General features: G+C 39.1%; 1 protein-coding gene across 2 annotated transcripts; it reads left to right on the top strand.

The window, feature by feature from the left end:
• Positions 1–3,128: 3,128 nt before the first annotated feature.
• On the top strand, positions 3,129–17,644 carry LOC126618692 (uncharacterized). 2 transcript variants are annotated; one of them, XM_050286835.1, is made up of 4 exons: positions 3,129–4,471; positions 7,667–8,708; positions 9,003–9,433; positions 17,559–17,644. In XM_050286835.1, exons 1-4 carry the CDS (start codon positions 4,394–4,396, stop codon positions 17,613–17,615), a joined length of 1,608 nt encoding a protein of 535 aa, XP_050142792.1. In that variant the 5' UTR covers positions 3,129–4,393; the 3' UTR covers positions 17,616–17,644. The 2 variants fall into 2 exon arrangements, with proteins under 2 accessions (XP_050142792.1, XP_050142790.1); XM_050286833.1 differs by lacking the exon at positions 17,559–17,644 and having other exon boundaries at positions 9,003–10,009.
• Positions 17,645–21,338: the final 3,694 nt, after the last annotated feature.

Genomic DNA, 21,338 nt, shown 5'->3' with positions numbered 1-21,338 from the left:
TGACCGAAAAGTTTGCTTATGTTGTTTGAGTGTTTGACAATCACTTTTTAATGTGTTGAGAAAACGGTCTGATACACCAAGTGAAAAAAAAATTCAATCAATTGTGTAATGACACTTCCATAGTAGGCTGTGTTCGTGGAACATCAAGAAATTTCTCCAAATAGAGAGCAATATTACTAGATTATAGTATTAGTGATGGTTCTTAATTTCACTTTAGAGAGTTTATAACGGGAGCATTTGCTCACCACCATAAAATATGGTGGATGCTCACCATACACCTAATCAATTGACAAATGTGCTTCCACTTAACTTTGGTTAACTTTTTTTTTTAATTGAAAAAGTAACATTTAATGTGAGAGTCAACTAGAATTATGTGAAACAACATGTGTCAATTGATTAGCTAGTAGTGATAGGAGGTAGATTGTCTGCCCTTCCATTTCCATACTCTTCTCATCCCCTCCTGTTTGTGTGGTCACGGTTAAGCCACGTCAACATTTTATATTGATTTTTTTTATAAAAATAATAAAACATAAAGTAATAGGAATATAAAAGGTTGACGTGGCTTAACCATGACCACACAAAACAGGAGGGGATATGAAGAGTATGGAAATGGGAGGGCAGACAATCCACCTCTGTAGTGATAAGTTGCTCTCACTTTCCTGATATAGGTTCTTATGGGAGTGCCTTCCAAATTACCCTTCTTCCTCTATTTTTTGAGAGATTTGGGCCATTTTGTTTGAAGATCATAGCTTCATGGTCACGGAGTTGTTATGTTTGGCAGAGATGAAACCATATTGTGTTGATGATGCCAATTTATTTGATGCCTTGCCGCTTAATTTGAAGAAGTCACTGATTGCACAGACCCCTTACCTCAAGGAAGTCCTCTGAAATTGTTTGAGAGTGCATGCCTTATTGAGCCACATATTCAGAAGCATGGTGGTGCTGCTAGTGCCATAGAGAGTAAATTGGTGATTAAGAGTTTGAAAATGGGGTTACACTGCATCAAACGCTTTATTAAGTTAATCCAGCTTAGCCCTTAAAGCTAGTCCAATCCGAGATAGTTTGATGCAACAAATGCACCCGAATAGTATTCTTGTGCAACATATTAGTAAGAAGCCAGCTTCTAGCTCCTGTTGTGGTTTCCATCCTTAAAGAGGCAATGAATGGTTGGCAGGGATGGGCAAAGGTTATGACGGGCGGGTAACCACAGTTATTTTCCCATAACCGTTTAAACCATTAACCGTATAACCGTTTACCTGTTGGGTAATTGTATAAACGGTCATACCCATACTCATAATCGTTTATAAACGGTTAACCATACCGATAACCGCATACCTATTTTACCGTAACTGCATACCCGTTTACCGTTTTTTACTCATTTACCTTTTCTTTACCCGTCTACACATTATTTAACCATTTATAAGTACATTTAGCATGCATTTCCGTATTTTACGAAGCAACCTTTGTAGAAAGAGGTTTCAACATATTTTTTATTGAAAGACTCATCTGGCTGGTTCATCACCACACACACATATACTGTCCGAATATTGGATCCTTAGATTTTTTGTTTACTTCCATCGATACTCATGAAAGTTTCATCTCAATGATTAGTTTCAGAGACGGAGCATTGTTTTCTAACACAGAAATATGATAATGCCAAGTTCGAAAAGGGCATATTTGGAACTTGAGCAAGACATAAACGAGTTTCACTAAAATGCTTCCACTTTTCCAAATAATGGAGGCCCCATTTTCCCACCCAGATTTGTTAGAAGAAGGTTGGGGCAATCATATAAGAAATTCATCAGGCAGAATTTTCACTAGCATTAATATTAAATGGACGGTTAACCGCGGTTAACCATACCCGGTGAGTATTTGCCCATCCCTAATGGTTGCCCAATTTCAGTGGCGGACATAACTCCAGAGTTGCTTCTAAAAGATGTTGCTTATGGTGCTTCTAAAGATTGGTTTAATAACGCATTATTCCTTGTGCTCTCAAATGATTATCCAAATATGCGTCTCATCCATCTGAAAGTTGCACTAATATTGGGACAATGAGTTTCTAAGATTAAAGATGAAGTAACGCTAGGAAGACTAAATTTGCAAACTAAATAATGTGTCACTAATAAAAATAAGCACGTTTATCAACGTTTAAGTAATAAACCAATAATCAAAGCCAATTTATTGTGCTTTGATCAGATTGCTACAGGGCAAGGACTATGATGATTACAAGGCCAAGTTTCTACAATTCCTCTTGAAGTCTCGAGGACAAGGCTAATTTTCAAGGGGGGAATACTGTTTGAACCCAAATATGACTCAATTGCCTTAATCGGTGATTTAGAGAGTTAATTGAATGTTTTATGCTTTAGTTTTGTTATTAAGCATTATTAAGGGAAGCATTTTTGCTCACCATCATAAACTAGGGGGTGGACGTGGGTTGGTTTGGGACGGTTTTGGGCCAAAGAAACCAAACCGACGAGTTGGTTTAAAACCGATTAAGTCGTTTAACCGAAAATGGGGGGGGGTTGGTTTGAGTTGGTTCTCGATTTGCGTGAATACGAAAATACATAATAAATTTATCTTCCAAAAGCTACAGAACGTAACACCAATACGAGTGATTGCTTAAAGGAAAGCACAAATGAAGCAGCCCAAGGAGAGCACCAAAGCAACATCTGCTCATTCTCCAAATGGTGCCCCTTGTTCTTCTCCAAAGGGACTCTTAAACTAAATAGGTTTTGTTTTCATGTGGTGGAAATACGATAACTCATAAATAAGTAACAATTTATATTACTACACGTATTAATTATGATTAAAAAATAAAATTAAATATATGAGGGTCGGTTCGGTTAACCGTACCCTAAGAATTTTGGGAATCAATTAAGGTCGGTGCGGTTTGGATGGTTAAGTAGGTTTTTTTTTTCCAAATGCCCAACCCTACCATAAACTATGATGAATGCTCACCATACACCTAATCAGATGACACATACGTGTTATTTAATTAGGTATATGATGAGCATAAACCATAGTTTATAATGCCGAGTAAAAATGCTCCCACTGTCAAATATGCCAGCTGGCATTTTAAAGTGCGGAGTCATAAAAGGAGGGCAGCTCCCAGAAAACAGAACATATCAAATTTACAGAATAGAAATCAATACAAAAATATATTGGAGCTCTGCCTCCTTCTTCCTTCCTTCCCTCTCTTCCATGTGTAAGAGTTAAGGTTGAGCTAGGGTTAAGATTTGGGTTCTATCAGAGAAAGACAGAGAGAGATCTCCTCTTTCATTCTGCATTGCCCACTTTGTAGTGGACGAGGTAATCTCACCAGTTATTTATCAAATACCCAGAATTCAGATTTCGCAGATTTTCTCTTTAAAGCTTTGAATCCACTCTCTTTTGCCCTTTTGATCGATATTCCCGAAATAAAAATTGAAATTGTAAAGTGGGTCGATTCTCTTTTCTTTTTTCTTTTTCTTCAAGTTTTGAATTTTTGCCCTTAATTTTTTGTTTGAGGAGTGGGATTAGGGTTTTTGGTAGTGGGTGTTTCCTTTCTTGGTGGGTTTTCTAGGGTTTTGTTGGATCGCAACTGGGTACTGCTCCAATTCTGCAGTTTTGGACGAATTAGGGTTTGATCAGTGCAAGGAACTGAGTAGTATTGGGATCATCGCGGCCCTGCATCGAATGAGCATAAGCTCCGATCTTTCGGGGAATGGAATTGTGGATTTGGCAGTGCTGGGTGAGTACATAAACTCTGAGATTGCATAGAATTATGGAAAGTGTTGTTTTTCTGAGCATGGAAGAAGATTGCACATATTGAATTGGGTACAGGAGTGATCAGAGACTTGCCGAATCGTTATTTTGGAGCAAAGGGCTTCTGGGTTTTTGCTGCTTTTACATGCTTGATCTTCAGCTGGGAATCAATTTCGTTTTGGTATTTGGTAATAAGGGGTAGCTGATATATTGGATATATTGTATTGGCCCATAAGGCAACACAGACGATTAGGTTGTGATGGACTGTTTTTTGTTTCTCAAAAAACCATTCTGGTTAACTTAGTTTGAACAACATTCTTGGCAGAAAAGCTTTTGGAGTAGTTAGTTCAGATTTGTGTTGCAGTTGTTTACATTGAGGTCGTGCTTGTGCTGAGCCTTGATTTTTCAAGTGAATTTGGTGTGATATCTCATTGACGTGCCTGCACATCTGTGTGAAAAGGATTAAAGGACTGGTTGAAGTGACTGAGAAGCTAATGGCGGATTTTTGATACTGGGAATGAATGCGGGGACATGGTGCATGGACAGGAGCATAGTTGCTGGTTCGTTCCCTTTCTGGAACAGTGCTACTGGAAACTAATTTTTTGTTCATTGGAAGATACTGGTTTTTGGTACTGTCGGGCTTTATGCAATGTCGCGCTGCTTTCCATTTCCTCCACCTGGATATGAAAAAAAGACTAGGACAGATGATGTTGACTTGCTGAAAAAGGTTAAAATTCTTTCCTTTTATTGTTTTATTAATATCTTTTATTTCGTATGACATTCATTACGGACATGATTTATCAAAAAGATAAAATGGTAAAATGAAATAATCATTCGTTAGGCACATACAAGTGAGTTCCAGCAATTAACTAGTATGGCTTACTCATTGATATGCAAACAAAATAAGTATTGTCATGACTGAAGATTGTCTATTTCAGTAATGCTATAGTTTCGAACAAATATAATTAGAAAATATGGAGCAAGTAAAGATATAGGTGCCAGTTAGAGTCCAGTAATTGCTGGGCATAACTGGTCATTTTGTCCTGATTTCTAATCAATTACATTTGTTGGATGCTTTTCTTGCCTGCGTGTTGAAGTCCAGTAAAAATAATCATCGTCATTTTGCCAGTTAGCGACTATTAGGTTGATTTTTGTGTGACCCAATTCATGTTCGAATCCCGCTCTTACTAAGGATTTATGGTTACCCACCTTTGGATTTGATATCAGGGGCAGAGAATAATTGGTGCTGCTTTTCATGTTTAATTCTCAAGCTTCGATATCAAATCTAAGGGTTAGTGGCCATGCATTCCTTGGTCACCTGGTGACCAGGAGAACATTTTCTATTCATGTTCAGTGGGGCCATGTTGAATCAGAATAGTTTACGTTACTCTCTAAGTTGGATCAGTACTCCGAGGCCTTTTTCTTTTCTAGTGCTAGGACTATCAGATTCCAATTATATCTTGATGATATGTTCTGATGCATAAACTGAGCTTATACTGAGCAATGGGTCTTGCATAGTTTAAGGATTCCAATACAAAACACCAGCTAGTTAAACATACTGTCATGTCATATTCGTCCAGTCCCCAATTTCATCTTATAGGCCTGGATTATTTCTCAAAGTGGAGCGAATACTTGTGATATTATTCAAGGGATGCCTAGTCTAGCCCAGCCTTGATGCATCATGTGCAAAAAGAACCTGGAAGTATAGATTATCTATTCCTCGTTGTATGCTTTCATTAAAGCTTGGCACACAAACTGTTTGGAGCTAGTGTGTATTTGGTGATATCTAAATTGTGCACGTGTTTTTGAGAAGTAATAGGATTCTGAAAATATTAGGGGTACGAATCTGAACGAAGGTGAAATGGAGGAATTTCTCTCCTTGCTGTCTTTTATTGAGTTTTAGTAGGGGCAAGAAGGCAAGAGTTATATGGGGGTGTTTAGTTCTTGCTGTGATTTGTGTGGTCTGGACAGAAAGAAATAAAGAGCTTTTAAAGGCTATGTTGGTGTGGGGGCTGAGGAGCTATGGGATAAGGTCCAGTTTTGGTCTGTTCTCTAGGCGTCTGTCTTCTAATGAATTTAGACTTATTCCCTTCTCTACTAATTTGGCAGGGAGTCCATGATGTTGTGGGCCTGCTATTTTTTTCAGATTTTAGGAGGGGTTTGTTTCCCTCATGCGTTTCTATTTTCCTTTAGTGGTCCTCTTGACTGCATTTTATTTTGTTGTTTTATAGTCTTTGTTGCAATAAAATTATTTCTTTTCTCCGAAAAAGAAACATTTATGGTGAGGAAATGGAGAGATTCTGGGATAGAATTTGTTTTGGGAATCAACAGGCTCAAATTTCCTGGATTTTTGGGGGAAATGTCTTTTGTTGTTTTTTCTCTTTTACTTTGTGATTTGGGCTTTTATCATGTTGTACAATCTTCCTTTCTTTCTGTTTTCTCATTCCCTATTTGCTTGTCTTGATCTCTTCAGCCTCCTTTCTTTGGGCTCGTTTGGATGTGCTTTTAAAATGACTGAAAGCGCTTTTTGAGAAAATATTTTTGGGTTCCAAAAGCACTTAAAAGTGCTTTTTGCAAGAAGCACCAATTATGTGCTTCTTCCAAGAAGCACTTTAAGAGATTTTTCAGGATTTACTTGCATTTTTTTTAAGGATTGGTTCTAAAAACATTTTTACCAAAAGCGTTTTCAATCATTTTAAAAGCACATCCAAACGAGCTCCTTGTCCCCTGAAGTTTGGATTGCTAATTTTTTTTATATGGTAGGATATGATTGATGAAGACTGGAGAGTATGAATAATTGTTAACTGTATTCTGTTTTGGACACTGCGTAGGAAGTTGGCTATGAACCAAAGAAGTTTCCTTGTATTGCTTCTCCTTTAACTTGGTGATAACGGCTTTTTGATGATCAGTCTTTATTGTTGGTTTGTATTCAAAATGTTCTAATTTTCTTTTTTGGTTGTTTTTCCTGTTTTACTTGTCTTGAACTTTGGTTTCAGATTGCCTTTGTATATCTTATTTCTGCACTATCTTATAAGCCTGAAGTTCTTACTCTGTACTTGACTGTCTGTCTTGCTAGTATTCTCTTCTCCTATTTAAGTTCTGAAATTTTATTTGTGAGGAAACAATTTTATGGTGGTTCTTATGTTGCAATGATTTGGTGGGTGGTGGTTGTTGGCATAGTACAATTTTGCTCTTCCGATGCACTAGTGACACTGCTTTGTACATGTCATTTAATTGTAATTTCTATTACCTAAAAAATATTTTTTATTTTTCTTTTACTTTCCCCTTCCGGTTATGTACAAGGGAATTGTTATTGGCATTCCAAATTTCTCATTCTACACTCCAAACTTTATAGAAAGAAAAATACACTTGTGAGGAGTGTAGAATGAGATTTTTGGAGTGCCAATAACACTTCCCATGTATAAAACAAGGTTTTTTTATTATTTTCAAGCGAGTGATGGTAGGTTTATTTCACTTTTCGTGTACCATTCACAGAACGTTTTATTTCTTCAAAAACTACCATTCACAGAATGTTTTATTTCTTCAAAAACTATGTATTTGATAGTTTAAGTGCCAAAAACTATTTGAAAACTGTGAGCATTTGTTATCCTTTGTTCTTTTCTGGTTTTTGGGATCTTTTGAAAAGGAAAGCAAGGATCTTTACTGGTATGGGGTACATTTGGACGGTGGACATATCAGTAGACATCAATAGTATATTGTCCAAAGACTGAAAGAAATCACTCAGGTTTAGATTTGGTTGTTTTCTGTGGTATTTCTCGCAAGTCAGTCCTTATTATCTATTTAATCAGTATGGATTCCCTGAAGCCTCTTTATTTATTTGTATCTATTACAGCAGTAGATATGATTACCTTGATTATATATCCTTACCATTTATTCTTTTATAACTTTTCAATAATTACAGGAGAAACACAGAGAAAAGAAGCATAAAAAGGAAAAGAAGGACAAAGAGAAGAGAGAGAGTAAAGATAAAAGTGAAGGAAAGCATCGGGAAAAGAAAGACAAGAAGGAAAAAAAGAGAGACAAAAAGAAGGATAAGGAGAAAGATAGGGACCTGGTTAAAGACAAAACAAGTACTTCAGACGAGAAGAGAGTTCCAGGAAAGACCGAGGGTCATGGTGAAGAGAGATACATTCAGAAAGAGTACAAGGGCAACTGTATTGACAAGAGATATACGGGGCAAATTGGAGGTCATCAGGCAGAGAAACTCAGTCAGTACTGTCATCCCGCTGAGCAAAACCAGAATTCTGTATTGGTGGAGTTGGGTAGGAGGAGTAAAGATGAGGCCAGGGCAATCAGTAACCATCTGGTTGGGAAGATTACTGAATCAGACCGAAAGAAGGATGAGGGGATGGTCAGATTGCTGGCCGAGGGTACTGACATTTTGGCTGAAGTTAAGGAAAAGAACAAGGACAGGAGAGTTGATGACAGAAGGACATATGGGCAAGGAGTCAGGGGTGCAGCACAGATTAGTGGGAACACGATGGTTCAAAACCTTGTTGGTGTCGTTGAACCTAAAGTTGAAGGACTTTCCAGACCATTGGCAAGCAACATGGATAGAGATATTGATGGAAAAGAAAAGGCCAAAGAGAAGGAAGGTGATGATAAACGAGGAGAAAAACGCAAGGAAAAAGATAGAGAGAAGAAAAAACAAGGGAGAGACAAGGACAAAGATAAAGAGAAGAAAAAGGAAGCGAAAGCAAAGGAGAAAAATGAATCCAAGAATGGAGAGCCAGACAAAGAGGAGAAAAAGGAAGAGAAAGCAAAGGAGAAAAATGAAACTAAGAATGCAAAGCCTGATAAATTAAGAAAGAGCGATAAAGAGGATCACATAGATTCCCATAGTGTCAAAACCTCCCAACTTTCGAAGGACAGCAACAAAAGTGCTGGTGCTGATGGAAATCTGAAGAAAAGAAAGGACATACAGACGAATGGAATTGTGCATGGTGAGTTCTTTTTTATGACGCTAAGTATCATCGTTGGATCCCAATCATGCTATGTAGTTGTCTAGCACAAGTTGGGCTCTTTTTGCCTACAACTGAGGGAGGTTGTAGGTGCACTTTTTGGAACTAAAGCTGGATTCTGCTATCCTCTGCTTCCTTTGATTCCGAATATTGTTGTTTTCCAGTTTGGTATCAGTGAATTGGCAGTGCTCTTGAATCAATTTTGTCAAGCAGGTTCAAGCTTTGGTAATTTTTATTCTTAGCTGACTAATGATGCTTCCTTTTCTGATCTTACAGCCAATGATATTAGGCCCAGTAAACTGTTGAGACCTTCCTCTTCCTCTCATTCATTGCCTGTAAATGGGAGAACAATGGAATCTTGCCAAACTTCCATCCCATATGTTTCAGATACGCTGGGTGCTGCAAATAACGTTAAGGTGGACATTAAGGACTGCAAGATAAATGGCATTGTTGAAGCTCCGTCATTGGCTGTCTCCACTGCAAAGCCGACATCTACAGCTACACAGGTTGTTCCTGTTGCTGAAGCATGCATGAGACCACCCCATCCGGATTCCAGATATCTAAGCCATGTTTATTTGGTTCCGAAGTTGGACGAAGTGCCTGATCATGACGATCAAGATTGGTTGTTTGGGTGCAGTGATGCCCAATCAAAGAAACCCAAGGTGGAATCTTCAGGGTTTGAGGAGACACCTGAGGTATGGTCAGAGGTTCTGCGGATAGAGTCAGCTGATGTTCATGCCCTGCCGTACGTCATTCCATATTGAACAACTCAAATGGGCACACTTCACCTCGTGACTCTGGTGTGGGCAAACCCTTGATAGGACCACACTAGAGCAAAAGCTAGAAAGGCGTCTGGGCACCTTAGACAGTTTTTGAGTTTTCTAGCTGCATTCATGTGATCAAGCGCTACACGTCTCAAACACAAATGTCGTCACACGTCACGGGGACACACTCAACACGTAATGGCATGCTCGGGGACCGGGCTCGCTATTTGGATTCAACGGGTGGTTTTCCCCAACGGCTAATTCATTCGAAACGGAAAGTTTCATAAACGCGACCAAGTGAAATGGTTTGCGTAGAAAGGGAGATAGATATATATAAGGCTTGTGCATTTTTTGTTGTCATTTGGTTAGGAGCTGAGAAGCTCATCCTAATTGAGCATTTGAGAGAAACTAGATGTGGTATATTTGCAACCCCACCTCAATTTTGATTTGTAACATAGAACAGCTCCTATTTTCATAAATTGTAAGATAGAAGAAGGAAGGGGGAAAGTAGTTGCATAATTCTTTTGGCCTCTCATTATTGTTCTTCCCCATTCAGTGTTTCCATATTTCATATTTGTATTCGTTTCATGTTTTTGGTGGGGGGTGGAGACTCGGATTAATAAGTCACATAACGGGTTGGCTATAAATTACAATTCTACTCATTGTCTAAGGAAAATGAATTAAGACCTTATACTTGCAAGAGTTAAAAATGACTGATTGTGATCAGTGTCTGAGAAGTTTGCTATAGTCGTTTGAGTCTTTCACACACTTTTTAGTGTGGCAAGAAAATGGTCTGGTACTAGTGTTTAAAATTTCTTCGACATGGTCTATATGTCCTTGGAAATATCCAAAGAATCAGAGAAAGATATGGAAATGGGGAGTGAAGTCTAAACTTCAACTCATATCGGAGAAACTCTTAAATTTAAACTAAAATCGATATATATCGTCGACATTTCTAACACATATTGGAGAAACTCATGAAGAGCTACACAAGTCAATACCAAGCTGGGTGGTGTTGGAGCTGTGATATGGGATTGGTGGGGGGTTTTTTGGCGGCTGGGGTGTGGCAATATCCAGGCATCACATCTGTGCCGCTCCTGAAGCTGTTTGCTGTGAGTCACGGCATCCAACTAACCCATCAGCAGGGTCTTGATCAGGTTGTGGTGGAGAGTGATTTCATGAAGGCCACTACAAACACGTAATAGGACCTATTCAGACTCGTCAGCAATAGGTTTGATTGCGGATGATGTTTTGCAGGTGGCATCCTCCTTCTCTATTTTGAATTTATTCATGTTCTCGTTTATGTAATGTGGTTGCCCATTGTCTTGCAAAGTTTGCTTTGACTAGTAACAATAATTTAATTTGGATCGAGAAGCCTCCTACTCTCATTCAAGATGTCCTCCTCCAAGACATATATAGCTCTTTATGAGTTGATTAGAATCAATACAACGCTTTCCTTTGAAAAAAAAAAAAATTTAATTTCAAAAAAGGTGCACGTGAATAAAGTTAACGTCCCTAATTAATTTCCTTAGATTCCCTGAAAAATCAGTGGAGCAGTGAGAAGCAATTAGGTGCCAGTAACGGCCGACGGAAGAGGGAGGAGGAGGCAGGAATGGGAGAAACAAAAGAACCTAAAATCAGGGTCGGATTAATTTCAAATTTTTTATTTATTAAGGAATTATTTTTAATTGACGTGGCGAGTCAGATAATCTGCCATATCATATGGTACAAATTATTGTATATTTAGGTGACAAAAATAACATGACCAATAATGCATATGCTTGTTTCCTATCCAACTGAATTTTTTTTTATATTAGAGGTAATATTCGTCAATTTTTTTTCAGAACTTGCAAGGCATTGGCAATTTATTGTTATTTTATTCAATTATCCACTGAACTTATATAGTTAGCTAAGTTTATCATGCTTTTAGATTTTCGAATTGTCCATCAAACATTCTTCCATCTTAGTCAAGTGTTGTCTATGTGAAAAACTTTTGAAGGTAAACAAGTCATTTTGTCCCTCACTAATGGCGTGTTTACGCATCGGGTATGAGATGAAATGAAAGGGAATTGTTTATACCATACTTAGGGTCTCCGTATTTAGATCTCGTATAAATACTCGGGGGACTCAAATATAATTATGTAATAAAGAAAGGGGCAAATATGTAATAAGTGAGGAGCCCTTATTCTATAAAAGGACTCCTCACCCTCACAATTAGGGGAGGCCAATTCCTAAGGCTCCTCACCTCCTCAAGCTCTCTCTCTCCCCCCCTTAGAAATACAATATCAGTGTGTGTGGACGTAGCCCAAACCTTGGGGTGAACTATGATAACCCTTGTGTTATTTACATTACTTGTAGATTCACGGTCGGATTTACGTTGTTCCAAGACCTCCGGTTTTGTGCATCAACATTTGGCGTCGTCTGTGGGAATCGATACGAAAAGTTGTGTCGGTTCTTTTTCATTTTTTCACCTCCGCCGTGAATCTGCAAAATCTGCAAAATCTGCAAAAACCCACAAAGACACAGACACACTCTCTCACTCTCTCTCATCACTCCAGTAGAGTCGAGACAAGATGAGGAAGACCAGAGAAACTTCAAAATGTATTGCCTGTTGCTTTTGTATTCAAAAAGCAAAAGCATACAGAAAAGTCCACCTCTCTCGTCTTGCCTGTCCAATTTCAAAACCCTTTCTTTTTGCACAGAGAGTGATGCTCGACCCCATGGACCTGTTTCGATCCAATCTCTCCCGGGGACGGATCCCGGAACCCACCAACTGCATCTACAAGCACCGCCTGATCTCTTTCGACGACTCCATCTCCGGCAAGAAAGGCATTGGTTCTGGAAAATCTAGCAAGGCAAATTTAGGGAATCAAATCTCTCATCTCTCTGCCTTGATCAATGAGCGGAGTGTCAACAACAGCGTACGTAACTTGTCAAGCAGCTCAGAAGGAGAAGGTTCAGATCCTCTACAGGCGAGCCTTCAGAGACACTCTCAACTGGGCCATTCATCGCCTCCTCTTCTACCCAGATGCTGATGCCCTCCGCGAGAGTAGCCATGAAGGTGCGTTCATATGTGAAGAAGATGTGTGAGTTTTGTAAGACAGTTAAGAGTCACGGGCTTGTTTTCGTGATTTGCACAGCTAACCCCAAGCATAAGCAAAGACAGGGCATGTCGACATTGGCGTATGAAGGCACAGTGTCCTCTATGCAAATGGCTCAGCAATAACAGCAGGTCGAAATTCTCCTCCGCAAGCATCAACAGAAACTTCGGTCAAACGCGATATAACTCCAGTTGCGGATAATTCCTCGACAGGCTTATCTGATGCAATACTTACCCCAGTGTGCAATGCAATGATTTTCGAAGCACTTTCTGCCTCGACAGATCCAAATGGATTGGACACTAGTGCTATTGCTAGCTTTATTGAGGGAAGAGTAAAAGGAAATGAGTACTAAAGGAGCAACAACATAATAATTAAAGCAGAAATGAAGGTGGAAAGAGACAGATAGCGTGCAACAGAAAAGAGAAAAGCAAAAGAAGAAAGCAGAAAGGAAAACAATCAAGTGAGCTGCGGCACAAAAAACAAAAGACAGAGACGCAGTGGAGAGAAAAGAAGAAAATCAAAAGATCTTCCTATTATTATGATTCCTTCTGTTTGCCAGATGAAGAGACAGAGAGAGTGCAGCAGAAAAACACAAGCAAAAGCAATGAATAAACACCCACACTGCAAAAGCTAGGAATAAACACCCCACCAGAGTGAAGTGGTTTACTTTCCTTATTTTTGAATGATGTAATTTATTTTTCATATCTTTCGGAGATATCTGTATAAACCCCATCAGAGGGTAAAAAAAAAAAAAAAAAAAAAAAAAAACGGCAAAGCCTAAAATAAATCGGCTGCAATGTCATGTGGAAGGCGAAGCCCCATATGCCCAAAAGAGCCAGGCCCTATCTAGCTATTCATGCCACCAACCAGGTGATGGAATGTACAACCCATACTCTCCTTCATGCCACCACCTAGGTGACCAAAAGTATGCCCAGTACTCCAAAATTATTCAGCAACCTACCGCTATTACCACAAACCAGGTGATCAAAAGTACAACCCGTACTCTAATATTATTTGGCAACTAGTCATTCATGCCACCAACTAGGTGATGAAATGTACAACCCGTACTCTCCTTCATGCCACCAACCAGGTGACCAAAAGTACGCCAAATACTCCAAAATTATTCGGCAACCTGCCGTTATTACCACCAACCATGTGATCAAAAGTACAACCCATACTTTAATATCATTTGGCAACTAGCCATTCATGCCACTAACCAGGTGATCAAAAGTACGCCCAGTACTCTAAATTATACATGAGCATTACTCATGACAATCATACATAAACATTCATGAGCATCACTCATATCAATCATACATAAACATTCATGAGCATCACTTATGTCAACATCCATGAGCATCGCTCATGTCAATCAACATAAACATTCATGAGCATCACTCATGTCAATCAGTTTCAAAAGCTTCATTTACAGAGCTCCAGCTTCGAAAGTTTTTTTTACAAAGCTCTAGCTTCAAAAGCTTCATTTACATAGCTCCAGCTTTCAAAGCATCATTTACAAAAGCTTCACTTGCAAAGCTTCACCTAGAAAGCTTCAGTGCAGGGTATACAAATACCGCATCCGAACAACCGCTACTTCGGCTCATACATGGATTCAATTTGAAGTCTCCAGCCAACAGACTCTATTGACCGAAGACTTGGGGGACTACATTATGTACCATATATTGAGCCTCAACTGGGCCTCATGAAAAATACTTGGGGGACTTAGCCCATTATTTATGTATTAAGGAGCGAACCCTTATTCTATTAAAGGGACTTCCTCACTTTCATTAGAGAGCACCCGTTATTCATGTACTGAGGAGCGAGCCCTTATTTTATAAAAGGGACTCCCTCACCTTCATTAGAGAGTAATGCTGCCAGCTGAGCAACCATATCGCCGCGAGTATCATTCCTAACCTATCACTTATGTATTGAGGAGCGAGCCCTTATTCTATAAAAGAGACTCCCTGACCACCATTAGAGAGCATCGCCGCCTACTGAGCAACCGCCTCGCCGCGAGCATCAACTCTAGCCCATCATTTATGTATTGAGGAGTGAGCCCTTATTCTATAAAAGGGACCCCCTCAACTTCAAGCGCCACAAGCTGAGCCAACCAAGGCAACATAAGCCACAAATTGAGCAGCCTCGCAACATGTGCTACTTATAGTTGAACATCATTTCACTTTGAGCACCGCCTCATATAAAGTACCAGTTCAAGGCAACATCTAGTTACTTCGGCCCACACATGGACTGAATTTCAAATCTCCAGCCAAAAGACTCTCTTGACTGAAGACTTGGGGGACTACTGTTTATACCATACTTAGGGCCTCCATATTTAGATCTCTTATAAATACTCGAGAGACTCAAATGTAATTATGTAATAAAGGAAAGGACAAATATGTAATAAGTGATGAGCACTTATTATATAAAAGGACTCTTCACCTTCACAATTAGGGGAGGCGAATTCCTAAGGCTCCTCACCCCCTCAAGCTCTCTCTCTCTCCCCCTCAGAAATACAATATCAGTGTGGACGTAGCCCAAACCTTGGGGTGAACCACGATAACCTTTGTGTTATTTACATTACTTGCAGATTTACGGTCGAATTTACATTGTTCTAAGACCTCCGGTTTTGTGCATCAACAGGAATCATTCCCCAATTGAAAGGATTCTAGTGTTTACTAATCTTTATGGGAATGGGAACATGGTGGGGTCCACTCAAAAATAGGAATTCAATTCCAAATTTAGGAGGAATTGGATTACTTAGATGGAGGTGGTAATCCCACTCCGGGTGAAAGCCTCAATCTGGAATCATACTTTCCTTCCCAAAATGCCCTTAAAACGATTTAGCACCCAACCCTCCCCTTCATCTGTTTCTTTCTCTCGCCGACTCCTTTACTGCTTCAGCATCCTGCACCGCCATCTTCGCATGCACGATACCAAAGTGAGGATCGAAGCAGCCATCAGAAGCTTAGTCGCGCGCACGTGAATTCTTGGATCTGAAGATCCATTCCTTTGAAATCTAACCTGTACTGACGGCAGAGTAGGTAACAGAGAGAGGAAGGAGCAAAGGAAAAATGGGAAAAACAAAGGAAGAGAGGAAAGAAAAGGAAATAAAAACAAAGGAAGGAGGAGAGGAATAACTTTTCTAACCCATTTCATAAAATGATATTTCCGGGTAGGTAACATAGAGAGGAAGGAGGAGAAGAATAATCTTTTTGCCCCATTTCATAGAATGATATTTCCGGGTAGATAACAAGGGAAATTTGGAAAAATAATCAAATTTTAGATCCCATATAGAATTATAGCCACTATTTTAATTTTATGATAATTATAACCAAAACTTGATGTAAAAGTACTAATATACCCTTAATATTAGGGCTTCTCACAACAACCAAAACAAACCTTTAAACTATCTTAAAATGAGAAATTAATCTTCATCACTTTTTTGCTTTCACTATTCACTTTGCATATGCAATTTCATATTCTTCTTCATCCACTGGAAAAATATATCTGAATGTATGCAATTTAGTCAATGAAACGCTAAATCCAAGTATCTAATTAAAAAAATAATAATTAGCCATGGAATTAGTAGCTTGTCCTGCTAATTAAAGAGAAATCTAATTCAGTGGCCACAATCTGCAGTAATTCTCAACATTTTAAGGTAGTTTAAAGGTTGTGTTGTGGTTGTTATGAGAAACCCTAGTATTAAGGGTATATTAATACTTTTACATCAAGTTTTGGTTATAATTATCATAAAATTAAAATAGTGGTTATAATTCTATATGAGATCTAAAATTTGGTTATTTTTCCAAATTTCCCATAACAGAGAGAGGGAGGAGGAGAGGAAAAAATGGGGAGAAAAATCAAAAGGAAGAAGATGCGACTGTAGAGTGCTGAGCAAAATAAGATAAATGAGTATTTATTTATTTTTTAATTTTTACTATTATATAATATCAAATTGTATTAAAAGAAAATAAGCATATAAAAGGAATTGTGGCAAGGGTATTTTAGTAATTCTGATGATTTATATTTCAATTCTGTTGAATTAGTAAACAGTTTTATGGATTCAATACTATTTCTATTATGATTCCAGAATACTTTAGTAAACAGCTTCTATGGAAATTTGGATTTTGATTCTGCTCAATCCAATTCCTCCTTAATTCAATTCCTCCTTAATTCAATTCCTCCTTAATCTAATTCCTCCATAGTTGATTATAGTTACGTAAATGTGCCATAAGAGTTATGGAAGGGAGGAAAAGTAGAAATGGTTGCAGGTTTAGGTGTTAGTGAGGTAAAAAGAATATCGAGTTTTAGAGTGTAAAGTAATGATTGTAAATTAGTTCACGAGGCAGTCCAAACAATAAGCCTCAAAAAATAAAAACTAAATAATTATCAAACATGCTCATACTTTTAATTAATTAATTTATTTTTTATATCCAAAATGGTCATTGAGATTGTTATAACTCACCACTTTAGTCACTGACAAGAGAAATTGATAGAAGTAGCCCATATGTTTGTCCATTGTAAATCATTTTGATCATTATGCAAAAACATTATCAATATTCTCGTCAAATTGTCACGTTAACAACTAGGGCTGGTTCGCCATGGGATCCCAAATTCCAAACCGATTTCTTTTTAGGACAGGATTTCAGAAACCAAAACCGAAATTTCGTTATTCCCAAATTTCGGTATGGTTCAAGATAAATGGCATTGTTGAAGCTCCGTCATCGGCTGTCTCCACCGCAAAGCCGACATCTACAGCTACACAGGTTGTTCCTGTTGCTGAAGCATGCATGAGACCACCCTATCCGGATTCCAGATATCTAAGCCATGTTTATTTGGTTCCGAAGTTGGACGAAGTGCCTGATCATGACGATCAAGATTGGTTGTTCGGGTGCAGTGATGCCCAATCAAAGAAACCCAAGGTGGAATCTTCAGGGTTTGAGGAGACACCTGAGGGATGGTCAGAGGTTCTGCGGATAGAGTCCGCTGATGTTCATGCCCTGCCGTATGTCATTCCATATTGAACAACTCAAATGGGTACACTTCACCTCGAAACTGTGGTGTGGGCAACCCTTGATAGGACCACACTAGAGCAAAAGCTACAAAGGCGTACTCTGGGCACCTTCGACGGTTTTTGAGATTTCTAGCTGCATTCATGTGATCAAGCACTGTTGCAGTGATCATGACTCAACACGTCTCAAACACAAATGTCGTCACACGTCACGGGGACACACTCAACACGTAATGGCATGCTCGGCGACGGGCTCGCTATTTGGATTCAACAGGTGGTTTTCCCCAACGGCTAATTCATTCAAAACGGAAAGTTTCATAAACGCGACCAAGTGAAATTGTTTGCGTACAACAGGGAGAGAGATATATACAAGGCTTGTGCATTTTTTGTTGTCATTTGGTTAGGAGCTGAGAAGCTCATCCTAATTAAGCATTTGAGAAAACTAGATGTGGTATATTTGGAACTCCACCTCAATTTTGATTTGTAACATAGAGCAGCTCCTATTTACATAAATTTTAAGATAAAAGGAGGAAAGGGGAAAGTAGTTGCATAATTCGTTTGGCCTCTCATTATTGTTCTTCCCCATTCAGTGTTTCCATATTTGTATTGGTTTCATGATTTTGGTGGTGGGTGGAGGAAAGGGATCCTCTCTGGATCCCTTCCACCTGAGCCTCATGATCACACAATCCGGACTCTTGAAATTTGATCAAACGGCTAAAGTTATTATAACTTTTAATAGAGCCTCCTGTTTGTAGCCGTTGGATCAAATTTTAACGGCTTAAATTTATGGGTCATGAGACTCAGATGGAAGGGATCCAGAGAGAATCCCTTTCCGAGGGTGGAGGTTTGGATTAATAAATCACATAATGAATCGGCCACTTGAATATAACACTTTTATTTCACAAGTAAATAAATAAATAAATAATTTCAAAAAAGATACACTTGAATAAAGTGATCCTAATTAATTTCCTTAACTTCCCTGAAAAATCAGTGGAGCGGTGAGAAGCAATTAGGTGCCATGACTCATGACTGCGACGGAAGAGGGAGGAGGAGGCAGGAATGGGAGAAACATAAGAAAAAAATAATCAGGGTCGGATTAATTTCAAAGTTTTTTTTTATTAAGGATTTATTTTTAATTGACGTGGCGAGTTAGATCATGAGCCATATCATATGGTACAAATTATTGTATATTTAGGTGATAAAAATAACATGACCAATCATGCATATGCTTGTTTCCTATCCAACTGATTTTTTTAATTTTTTAATTTTTTTATTAGAGGTAATATTCGCCAATTTTCCTTAGAACTTGCAAGGCATTGGCAATATTTATATTTTATCTAATAACTCACTGAACTTATATAGTTGGCTAAGTTTCTCATGCTGTTAGATTTTCGAATTGTCCATCGAACTTTCTTCCATCTTAGTCAAGTGTTGTCTATGTGAAAAACTTCTAAGAGTAAACAAGTCATTTTGTCCCTCATTAAAGTTATGGAAGGGAGGAAAAGTAGAAATGGTTGCAGGTTTAGGCGTTAGTCAGGTAAAAAGAACGGAATAGGATTATCTCCCCTTTTTTTTTCCTTTTCATTCTCTTTCTTTCTATTTGAACCGTCATGGTTAAGCCACGTCAACATTTTATATGAATTTTTTTTATAGAAAGAAAAAGACAAAATAGAGAATGCGAGAGGAGAGGATGGAAGGGAATGGAAAGAGGAGGGAAGAAAATTCTAGTCCAAAAAGAATATAGAGTTTCAAAATGTAAAGTAACGGTTGTAAATTAATTCATGAGGCATTCCAAACAATAAGCCTTAAAAAAAAAACACTAAATAATTATTATAAACATGCTCCTAGTTTTAATTTATTTATTTTTTTATCTAAAATGGTCATTGAGATTAATATAACTCACCATTTTAGTCACTGGCAATGAAAATTGATAGAAGTAGTTCCTATATTTGTCCACTGTAAATCATTTTGATCATTATGCAAAGAAATTATCAATATTCTCGTCAAATTGTCACGTGAACAACTATGTGACAATCTTTTCAAGAGTAGTTTTGTCAAACCAACCCCTCTACTTAACGTGGATATTGTTAGATTTTTCATATAATGGACAAACTCAAGGACGACGTCTATCGATTTTCACTGTCAGGGACCAAAGTGAGAACTTATGCCAATCTTAAACACCATTTTGGATAAAAAGCCATTTTTCATTAAAAAAAAAAAGGATTTTACCTTGTAAACATCTGTTGACCCTAGAAACTACCAAGCCTACGTGGTGCGCAGGCCGAGTAATTCTATAAGTTAACTACGTCCTTCGGTGAATGCGGGGCGTGCCAACTCGTCGGCCGAGCTCGGCCGAGGAGTAATTTGTTGATGTTGCGTTGGGTGCGCGGCTGACTTCTGCGTCTTGCGATTGCGGCCGAGAAAGGAACACGTCTCGGCCTCTTGGGCTCTCGAACTTGAAGACAAGGTTACTATTCTTACGAAGTTCACGAGTCGTCGTCGTCGGATTCAGTCACAGTGATGTTATTCGTCAGAGTAAACTCACGCCGAATCGACACCAGAGTGTAAGGGCACAAATATTCAAAGCAAATATAAGTTTTAATGGTGAACGTGGTTCGGCCGTCCGAATGCCGAACTCTAAATCCCACTTGGGAATATCCAATCATAAAATAACTCGGCGAGCAAAGCGCCGAACTCGATATGCCGTAACACCTCACTTCGCCGAGAAGGCTAATGAGATGACCTCAATCAATAAGGATCCGGAAATCCTTCTCGATCGAGACTTGGATAGGTAATCAACCGTTCTCGCCGCAGTGCTGTTGATGCCAACGGAAGATACTGCGAGATCGACTGATTCTACGGTGACAGAGCTATCTATGCCGACTTAAGATATCACCGGTTGCTTCCACAGTGCTGTTGATGCCAACGCAAGATGTGTCAGCGAAAAAGAAAGAAAAAATCTCAAGTTGTTGAGAGTTTGCGCAGGGCAGTTTTGTATTGATTTTCAGGGGGCTTGAATGATGTGCAACCTCTTCTATTTATAGCAACGGCTCCCCCCAAGGTCGAGTTAAAAACCTACTCGGACTAGGTCTTCTTCTCCTGATCAGCACCAACTCGACCAGTCCTATTTTCACTAGGATTGTGAACCTATTCCTTAACCGAGCCGGATTCGCTTCCGGGTCCTTCCGAGACTCCTCATTGCACTAGGACTCGGCTTCTTGCGTTATAACCTAGCCGGCCTAGGTTTGGAGGCCCACGTACTAAACGATCCATGGCATTCTTGTCGCAAGGCCTTCCAGGCCGAGAATGATTCTATACTCGGCCCAAACTATTATTTTGGGCCCAAACATTGCCCCCTCGCTTCTGAGGTCCTCAGCCTGAATTCGTTGGCCGAGTTTCGGCCTTGAAGAAGCGAATGTAACCCTCAGAACCCCAGTGCTCTATTTCCAAGGCACATTTATTGAGCACGATTGCACGATCTTGATCCTGCTAACCAACTCGCCACGTGGCGTCTTCTAACACGGCCAATCCCTAATAATGACGTCTGAGGCGTGCGGCTACCTGAACCGTCGTGCCATCATGACCTTATGGCTGAACCTAGCCACTTTACCTTAATCCTCGAGCCGCTTGTCATCGTGCAGACGTCGAAACGTCTTTCGCCATTAATCTCGCCATCACACGCAATCGTGCGCCCCCAAAACCTGAGACTCTCGGTCTTCTCAACCGCATTTCCTGA

Source organism: Malus sylvestris, chromosome 4 (genome assembly GCF_916048215.2).
Source record: "Malus sylvestris chromosome 4, drMalSylv7.2, whole genome shotgun sequence".
Taxonomy (NCBI): Eukaryota; Viridiplantae; Streptophyta; class Magnoliopsida; order Rosales; family Rosaceae; genus Malus; species Malus sylvestris.
The sequence above is the reverse complement of the archived record's forward strand: the minus strand, read 5'-3'. Positions and strand labels throughout refer to the sequence as shown.